The sequence below is a fragment of the Alexandromys fortis genome, unplaced genomic scaffold (assembly GCF_014885135.2).
Source record: "Alexandromys fortis isolate MF-2015 unplaced genomic scaffold, M_Fortis_MF-2015_v1.1 scaffold_39, whole genome shotgun sequence".
NCBI lineage: Eukaryota > Metazoa > Chordata > Mammalia > Rodentia > Cricetidae > Alexandromys > Alexandromys fortis.
This window is the reverse complement of record NW_026067918.1, coordinates 12,780,427-12,790,110: the sequence shown is the minus strand read 5'-3', so window position 1 is coordinate 12,790,110 and position 9,684 is coordinate 12,780,427. Positions and strand designations below refer to the sequence as shown.

Genomic DNA, 9,684 nt, shown 5'->3' with positions numbered 1-9,684 from the left:
AGAGAGTGAGAGAGAGAGAGAGAGAGAGAGAGAGAGAGAGAGAGAGAGAACATCGTTTAGAAGTTGATTCTCTCCTGTTGTGGGTCTAGAAGTTGAACCCAGAGTCTGGTTTGTGTGGCAGGTGCTCTTACCTGCTGGGCCGTCTTGCTGACCAATGAAGTGAAATGAGGTCTCGAGTTATGAGGGGAGTCTGCTAGTTTTCCAGGCTGGCCTTGAGCTCAGGGTTCTCTTCTCTCTCTCTCTCTCTCTCTCTCTCTCTCTCTCTCTCTCTCTCTCTCTCTCTTCTAGCACTACATTCTGAGTGCTAGGATCACAGGTGTGTCCTCCATGCCCCAGGGTTTTTGTTTGTTTGTAATTTTTGTAATTGTTTTTAATTGTTTGTTTTTTGTTTTGTTTTTGTTTAATTGTTTTGTTTTGTTGTTTAATTGTGTTTAATTGTTTGTAATTGTTGGTAACTGGTGTGTGAATGGAGGTCAGAGGGAACTGGCGGGATCCAGTTCTTTCCCATCACCAAACTCAGGCTGTCAGGCTTGGTACCAAGTGCTTTTACCTGCTGAGCCTTTCTTGCCGACCCCAGCAGGAAGCTTTCAGTAGGGACCGACCTTCCTTCCTTCCTTCCTTCCTTCCTTCCTTCCTTCCTTCCTTCCTTCCTTCCTTCCTTCCTTCCTTCCTTCTTGCTAAGGATTGAGCCTAAGGTCTTGTCTATGCTCAAACACACTCACTGCTCTTGAGCCGTGTGTATTCCCTGACTAGGCATGGCTTGATTTGCCTTGGTAAAAGGAGCACAGAGGAGTGCCCTTTGGGCCATGCCGCCTATGTAGGCAGCTCAGTTCATCTCTGGCCTAGCAACCTCAAGTCAGAGAGACCCTGAGACATGAGGACCACTGTGGAACAGTCCTGGGGAGGACGTAGCAAGGTCACAAATCCCTTGGCTGACGTTGATGACAACTGGTGTCATGGGATGGGCTTGTGCTGCGTCTGTACTTTGTAGTGACTTCTGTGCAGCGTGTTGGTAGAGCCCTTGTACAGTGTGTGTGTGCAGGCACGCGTGTGTATGTGTGTGTGTGTGCCCTTCACAGGAAACTTTTAAAAATAATTTCTTTTTTTGTGTGTTTGTGTGAAGATACAAAATGTCCTGTAACTGGAGTTACAGACAGCGATGAGCTGTCTGTCCTGTGGGTGCTGGGAATTGAACCCAGGTCCTCTGGAAGAGCAGCCAGTGCTCTTAGCCACTGAGCCATCTCTCCAGTCCCCACAAGGAGCTTTCAGACTACAGGGATTGAAGTTGAGAGGCTCTGGTCCTTGCTTGCTGTTGCCCATCTCAGCTTTCCACCCCTGTTCACAGGGCCCCCTTTCCTGAACCCAGTAAGGTAGCCTCAGTGGCTGGCCTGCTTCCTGTGATGATGTCTTTTACTCCAATGTGTGACATCTTAGCACCTGGCTTGTCTGATCAGCCAGGACTCTTCGTGGCCACAAATACAAGGTCCCTCAAACATTTAGGGTCAGGGATACAGTGTTGGTCCCAGAGTGTGAAGTCCAGCAGGAAGAGAGGTCAGGGGCGCAGTGTTGGTCCCAGAGAGTAGAGTCCAGCAGGAAGAGAGGTCAGGGATGCAGTGTTGGTCCCAGAGAGTAGAGTCCAGCAGGAAGAGAGGTCAGGGGCGCAGTGTTGGTCCCAGAGAGTAGAGTCCAGCAGGAAGAGAGGTCAGGGGCGCAGTGTTGGTCCCAGAGAGTAGAGTCCAGCAGGAAGAGAGGTCAGGGGCGCAGTGTTGGTCCCAGAGAGTAGAGTCCAGCAGGAAGAGAGGTCAGGGGCGCAGTGTTGGTCCCAGAGAGTAGAGTCCAGCAGGAAGAGAGGTCAGGGGCGCAGTGTTGGTCCCAGAGAGTAGAGTCCAGCAGGAAGAGAGGTCAGGGGCGCAGTGTTGGTCCCAGAGAGTAGAGTCCAGCAGGAAGAGAGGTCAGGGGCGCAGTGTTGGTCCCAGAGAGTAGAGTCCAGCAGGAAGAGAGGTCAGGGGCGCAGTGTTGGTCCCAGAGAGTAGAGTCCAGCAGGAAGAGAGGTCAGGGGCGCAGTGTTGGTCCCAGAGAGTAGAGTCCAGCAGGAAGAGAGGTCAGGGGCGCAGTGTTGGTCCCAGAGAGTAGAGTCCAGCAGGAAGAGAGGTCAGGGGCGCAGTGTTGGTCCCAGAGAGTAGAGTCCAGCAGGAAGAGAGGTCAGGGGCGCAGTGTTGGTCCCAGAGAGTAGAGTCCAGCAGGAAGAGAGGTCAGGGGCGCAGTGTTGGTCCCAGAGAGTAGAGTCCAGCAGGAAGAGAGGTCAGGGGCGCAGTGTTGGTCCCAGAGAGTAGAGTCCAGCAGGAAGAGAGGTCAGGGGCGCAGTGTTGGTCCCAGAGAGTAGAGTCCAGCAGGAAGAGAGGTCAGGGGCGCAGTGTTGGTCCCAGAGAGTAGAGTCCAGCAGGAAGAGAGGTCAGGGGCGCAGTGTTGGTCCCAGAGAGTAGAGTCCAGCAGGAAGAGAGGTCAGGGGCGCAGTGTTGGTCCCAGAGAGTAGAGTCCAGCAGGAAGAGAGGTCAGGGGCGCAGTGTTGGTCCCAGAGAGTAGAGTCCAGCAGGAAGAGAGGTCAGGGGCGCAGTGTTGGTCCCAGAGAGTAGAGTCCAGCAGGAAGAGAGGTCAGGGGCGCAGTGTTGGTCCCAGAGAGTAGAGTCCAGCAGGAAGAGAGGTCAGGGGCGCAGTGTTGGTCCCAGAGAGTAGAGTCCAGCAGGAAGAGAGGTCAGGGGCGCAGTGTTGGTCCCAGAGAGTAGAGTCCAGCAGGAAGAGAGGTCAGGGGCGCAGTGTTGGTCCCAGAGAGTAGAGTCCAGCAGGAAGAGAGGTCAGGGGCGCAGTGTTGGTCCCAGAGAGTAGAGTCCAGCAGGAAGAGAGGTCAGGGGCGCAGTGTTGGTCCCAGAGAGTAGAGTCCAGCAGGAAGAGAGGTCAGGGGCGCAGTGTTGGTCCCAGAGAGTAGAGTCCAGCAGGAAGAGAGGTCAGGGGCGCAGTGTTGGTCCCAGAGAGTAGAGTCCAGCAGGAAGAGAGGTCAGGGGCGCAGTGTTGGTCCCAGAGAGTAGAGTCCAGCAGGAAGAGAGGTCAGGGGCGCAGTGTTGGTCCCAGAGAGTAGAGTCCAGCAGGAAGAGAGGTCAGGGGCGCAGTGTTGGTCCCAGAGAGTAGAGTCCAGCAGGAAGAGAGGTCAGGGGCGCAGTGTTGGTCCCAGAGAGTAGAGTCCAGCAGGAAGAGAGGTCAGGGGCGCAGTGTTGGTCCCAGAGAGTAGAGTCCAGCAGGAAGAGAGGTCAGGGGCGCAGTGTTGGTCCCAGAGAGTAGAGTCCAGCAGGAAGAGAGGTCAGGGGCGCAGTGTTGGTCCCAGAGAGTAGAGTCCAGCAGGAAGAGAGGTCAGGGGCGCAGTGTTGGTCCCAGAGAGTAGAGTCCAGCAGGAAGAGAGGTCAGGGGCGCAGTGTTGGTCCCAGAGAGTAGAGTCCAGCAGGAAGAGAGGTCAGGGGCGCAGTGTTGGTCCCAGAGAGTAGAGTCCAGCAGGAAGAGAGGTCAGGGGCGCAGTGTTGGTCCCAGAGAGTAGAGTCCAGCAGGAAGAGAGGTCAGGGATGCAGTGTTGGTCCCAGAGAGTAGAGTCCAGCAGGAAGAGAGGTCAGGGATGCAGTGTTGGTCCCAGAGAGTAGAGTCCAGCAGGAAGAGTGGCACAGCTGGCACAGCTGGCACAGTGCTCCCAGTCTGCTCCAGCCATGGCAGCGCTGTTGTTTGTGCCCCCTTCCTACAGATCCGCTGCTGGTGACGGGCAGAGTGCCTCTCACAGGCAGTCTCTTGTCGGCCTCTGCCAGTGTTTATGTACCTGGATGCTGTGCAAAGGAGGATTTAGGATTTGCCCCTTGAGGGGTGTTGTAGGGTTTCTATTGCTGTCGAAAGACTCCATGACCACGGCAACTTTTTTTTTCTTTTTTCTTGTGTTTTTTTTTTCTCTGTGAAACAGTCTTGGCTGTCCTGGAACTCATTTTGTAGACCAGGCTGGCCTCAGACTCACAGAGATCCGTCTGCCTCTGACTCCTGGGTGCTTGCATTAAAGGCGTGCGCCACCACTGCCCGGCCACACCGACTCTCATAAAGGAAAACATTTAATTGAGGTGGTGACTTGTGGTTCCAAAGGTTCAGTCCATTATCATCATGGTGCGGAACATGGCAGTAACCAGGCAGACATGGTGCTGGCTACATCTTAATCAGAATGCAGCAGGAAGTGGGCTGAGACACTGGACAACATCTTGAACATAGGAAATCTCAAAGCCCACCCCCACAGTGACACACTGCTTCCAACTAGGCCACACCTACTCCAACAAAGTCATACCTCCCTGTGAGCTTATGGGGGCCAGTTACATTCAAACTACCAGAAGGGGCAAAGGCTCACTCTTCTCTGCCCTGGTTCATGCTGTACCACTGCCACTTGTGGGGTGCACAAACACCCCTCACTGCTTTATGTGAGTGTGGTGTGTGTGTATGCTGCAGATTGAAGCACTGTTGGTGCTTTTTGCATAATGTCCCTCTCTTCTGCAAAGTGTCCCCTCTGCCCTCCGAGACAGGGTTTCTCTGTAGCTTTGGAGCTTGTCCTGGAACTAGCTCTTGTAGTCCAGGCTGGCCTCGAACTTACAGAGATTCACCTGCCTCTGCCTCCCGAGTGCTGGAATTAAGGCGTGCACCACCACCACCGGGCTTCTGCAAAGGTTTTGTTGTTGTTGTGTTTTTGAGACAGTGTCTTACTGTGTAACCTTAGCTGGTCTGACCTTCACTAACTAGACCAAGCTGATCTTGAACTCACAGAGACTTGCCTGTATCTGTTTCCCAAGTGCTAAAGATCAGTAATGGAACAAAGGGAAGTGTTAAGAAAGTTCACCACTTTCTTGATGTGTTGTAGTGACTCAGGCCTTTAGTCCCAGCCCTTAGGAGTTAGAGGATCTCTGAGAGTTCAAGGTCAGCCTGGTCTATAGAGTGAGTTCCAGGACAACTAGGAATACACAGAGAAACCCTGTCTCAGAAAAACCACAAAGAGAGAGAGAGGAGAAAAAGAAAAAAGAAAGCGTTTACTCCCCGGCTTCTCCTTCATGTGCACGTGTCTACTTCCCTGTATCTGTGTCTGTTTACAGTGTCATTCTTCTTGCCCTTTGTTGTCAGTAGCTGTACTGGGGGCCTGTATGTGTGTCCATGGAAACCACAGCATCTCTACCTGTTGTGTGTCCGTGGAAACCACAGCATCTCTACCTGTTGTTCTTCCCCTCTTTAGATGCTCTCCTGCTGATGGTGTTTCTGCCTGTCTGCACACAGGTCCTCTCTTCCTCCCTTAGAGAATTTCTTGGTCACCTTCCAGTGCTATGACTGGGATTCCTGGGCTATGGATAAGCTCATCCCTATTTAACGAAGGATCCAGCCACTGCGTTCATCCTGCATCAATGTCTGCTATGAAAATAGACTGCTTTGGAATTCTAGTCCTGGAAGGTTCATTTTTCCTAACCCAAGAAAGATGATTATGGTCATCCCTTCCTGTGTGTGTTCCCGTGAGGTTTAGCGGCTCGATGGGGAGATACGTCTGTTGTCAGAGAGGGAACAGCGCACAGCCGGTGCTGGGAGAGCCAGGGTCTCCACCAGGCTGTGTGGGAGTCTGAGGTATCACCTCTTCTTGTGCTGCTACACCTGAGACGACTGTCCTGCACACTAGGTGTGGTGGGGTGCTGGGCTGTGCCACAGCAAATCCTTCTCCACTTTCCTCCTCCTTCCTGAACTTCAGAATTGTTAAGTGCCCAGCTTGGATTTGTTGGGAATGGTGATTGATAATACGTAAGCGCGCATGTGTGCGTGAGTGCATGTATGTGCGCATGTGTGTATGTAGGGCTTCAACACAGACTCTGAAGCTGCACGCTGGTGATAAGCTGACTCACTCAGCAGGACTGTCCCTCTGGAGTTTACTCTGCTGTCCAGTTTGTGTGTCTTTGCATTAAGAGAAAATATGAAAATGAAGAGCGTAATACTAACATTTCAAACCAAAGTTGTGAGACGTACTGCCCATGCCTGGAGCAAAGCTTATGGCTTCTTGGCAGTCTGCAGGCTTCCTCCACTAAAGCTGCTCAGCCAGATCTGATTGTGCTGGAATACTCACCTTTCAGGTAGCTCCCGCTGGACCCAAGTGGAGCTAGGCTTGCTTGGTAGAGCCCTGTGTGGTCTTTTCCAAACTGGTTGTTTTTGCTTTCTTTCATGTAGCAGAAAGATGGAACCTTTGCTGCAGGGGGATACATGCCCCCACTCCGGTTTAAAGTCCTCACCCTCTCGGTGGTGTTCGGTACCATGGTCGGTGGGATCCTGATCCCCAATGGTAAGCCCTGCAGCCTCTTGTCTGCCTTTGGTTTCCCTCATTCTTGTTGTTGCGTGGGGAGCCCAGGGATGTCCCTAACCTATGCTTAGCATTTAGCTAAGATTACTCCAAAGTCTATGCCATTTTCTCTGGTGTGCTAAACACTGCCTAGAAATTCAAGGTCCTACCCATTCCTCTGTCACCAAGCACAGGAGCAATGGCTTTAGCCAGCACGTCATGCCCTTCGTCACAATCTTAGGCTAAGGCACTAGGTTACTGCTGAGTGAAGACAGAGTGCAAGGCCGTGTGGAGCCAGCTTCTGATTTTGGTGGGAAACACCCTGTGCTTGGCCTTTTATCTATTTGTTTATCTGTCTGTCTACTTATTTACTTTTTTTTTTTTTTTTGAGTCAGGGTTTCTCTGTGTAACCCTGGCTATCCTAGAACTCACTATGTAGACCAGGCTGGCCTCGAACTCGGAGATCTGCCTGCCTCTGCATCACTGCCCGGTTTGTTCTTGACCGTTTAAAGATGGGCTGTCAGAATTTCCCAGGCTGCTCTGCTCTGCTCTGACAAATCTTAGTGTATGAGGAGGAGGAGGAGAAACATGGAGGTGGTAGTGGACCCCGTGGGTACCGTGGATGTCTGCTCATGGGCTCTCAGGCAGCCTTCACAGTGGTCCTGTCCACCCGTATGCCCGGTGAACACCATCTCCCAGTCACACCTTGCTGTCTGTTCATTTGCAGTGGAAACCATCCTTGGCTTCACAGGGGCGACCATGGGGAGTCTCATCTGCTTCATCTGCCCAGCTCTGATCTATAAGAAAGCCCACAAGAATGCCCCCTCAGCCCAGGTGAGTGTGTCCCTCCCCTCAGCTGTGTGCACCTGTGCTTTGGATGCAGGTGAATGTTGACCACACGGCCTGGCCCCTGGCCGTCAGTCTAGTCAGGGAGAGGTCCTTGAATACAGTCACCACCCGGGATCTTTAGACAGGTTCCTCCCCTCATTTTCAGTCAAGGAGATGCGGGAAATGGGCCAGACAGGTGGCTCAGTCTCTGCCCCGTGTATATCAGGGCTTTCCCCAGAGGGGACGATTACTCTTCCTTACCTATCACAGGACACTAACGTGTGTTCATGCCGTGACTATCCGCCCGCCCCTAGACCGTCTCCCACAGCGAGCACCACTGCTAGATTAGTGGCGGTCCTAGGATGACAGTGTACGTGCACACGTGTGGGCATGCTCCAGCATTTTTGTTTGGGTTTGGTTTGTTTTTAGTAATGCAGCTTCCTGCTGTCTTTGCTCAGCACCCATAGCTGGTCGCTGCTCAGCCACAGGTGTGAACGTCCGTGCTGCCTTCTATTGTAGCTGATTCCCAGGAGCTCCTATAGGGAAATTCCACAGCCTAGTCTCCCACGCAGCCGTCCAGCCCTTTGCTGTTACAGTGCACAGGTGTTTCCACACACGGGACTGCGTCTATAGAAAGTATTCCAGAAATGAGACTCCCTTTGCCCTGTGCCTGGTGAGGTCACAGCTCCACAGTGTGTCTGTCACCATGTCTGCATTGTCCTCTGCACTTTTGGCTTCCCTTAATGAGTGGAAATGTTTCGTGGACACAAATGCTGCGCATGTTTTTTCTCTTTGTACTGCCTGTGTTTTGCTTCCTTTTCAGGGGAGTGTTGAGTGTTTCCTTAGGTGCATAGTCATAGTGCTTACGTGTGTGCCACGTGACAGTTCACACCTGTTTGTAATTCCTGTTCCAGGGACCGACACGCTCACATAGACATGCATGTAGGCAAAAGTACCAAAGAAATAAAATAAAGACAAATTATTTATTAAAAAAGGAAGAAATAAGGTGTGGGCTTGGACAGTGGCTTAGCGGTTAAAGCACTGTGCAAGTCTGAGGCCTGGAGCTCAGATTCCCAGAACCCCTGTAAAATCTGGGTGGGCCGGGCAGCTGCAATCTCAGCACTCAGAAGGCAGAGTCGGTATCCCAGGAGCACGCCAGGCGCTAGAGTAGTTGATGAGAGAGCTCCAGGCTCAGTGAGAGAGACCCTGCGTCAGTAAAGTAGAGAGTGGTTGAGAAAGACTCACGTATACGAACACGGAAGAAATGTACATGTGTGTAGAAAAGCATAGTTCTTACATGTAGCTTGACATGTCTTTGCAGGGTCAGTGTGACCCTAGCCAAAACCATCCAGGCAAGCTGGATATCCTGCCTCCCCCAAAGCTCCCTGTGAGCCCCTCTCATCATCTCACCCACATCTCACAGGTGACTTGTCTCTTCTGGAGGCTCCAGCCTGAGGAAGTGGCATCTCGTGCCTGTGCTGTGTGGTGGTCAGAGCCACTGCAGAAGGCCTTGGGCTTGCTCACTCGCTCACCGCCTTCACCCCCTGGAAACCTCTGGTAGGATGATAGTCTAGAGAAGGGAGCGTATGGGAATGGCCACAGCTGTGTCTGGGTAGTCAGTCCAGCAGTGGCCGATCCAGGGAGAGCCAGGAACCTGGTAGTTGTTCAGTCCCCGAGGATGGCTGTCTCTGCAGTCCCAGTCTGGTGCTGGGAGGGTCCTGGGAGAGCTGCTGGTCTGCAGTCTTCGATGGAAGCCTAAACACTAAGGAAGATGAACTTGCCATCAGGGTGAGGGCCACCAGAGGGTGTGGCACAGATTAGGGCGGGTCTTCTGCTTCAAATCTGATTAAGACAGTCCTACACAGGAGTGCACAGCAGTTTGAATTTCAGTCGATTCCAGACGCAGGCAAGCTGACAACTAAATCGACCCTCACACCCACCTACTGTCATATCTAGTCAGACTCTGATGCTTGGCTGCTCCCTTGGGCGCCATGGGTGAGCAGCTCTGTCACTCTGTACTTTCCAGAAAGTACTTGGGTCCTGTGGTGTCATAGTTAGCTTTTGTAGATTCTGCAGTGGTTTGGGGTTCCAGCAGTGGTGCCTGTAGTTATAGCATTAAGAGTGACCCCATTCCACACGTACCATTGTCCCCTTTAGAAATTGCCGGTGATGGCGCCGTCAACCCCAGCATTCGGGAGGCAGATGAAAGTGGATCTCAGTGAGTTTGAGGCCAGCCTGGTCTACAGAGCAAGTTCCAGGACAGCCAGACCTGTTACACAGAGAAGCCCTGCCTTTAAAAACAAAAACAGACCATCTATTTCCCCTCTTAATTCCATTTACGTATTTTGTCTGCCTAGTGTGCGTGTGCTCACATGGGAGGCTGGAGGGTTTGTGGAGCTGTTTGTCTCCTCCCACTCTCTGAGGGTCAGAGTTCAACTCAGTTGTCAGGCTTTGCACCTTTGCACGATGAGCCATCTCGCTGGCTC

At 52.4% G+C, this 9,684-nt stretch overlaps 1 protein-coding gene across 6 annotated transcripts in view; it reads left to right on the top strand.

Moving 5' to 3' along the window:
* The window catches only part of Slc38a10 (solute carrier family 38 member 10), a 73,000-nt gene that overhangs the window by 38,890 nt on the left and 24,426 nt on the right, over window positions 1-9,684 (top strand). For all 6 annotated transcript variants that reach the window (XR_007591326.1, XM_050140195.1, XM_050140197.1 and 3 more), the window contains 2 exons: window positions 6,262-6,373; window positions 7,098-7,204. Coding sequence is in view for 5 of the 6 variants with exons in the window: in XM_050140195.1 (XP_049996152.1) it covers window positions 6,262-6,373; window positions 7,098-7,204 (219 nt within the window). In the remaining variant the exon portion in view is untranslated. The remainder of the gene's footprint in view (window positions 1-6,261; window positions 6,374-7,097; window positions 7,205-9,684) is intronic.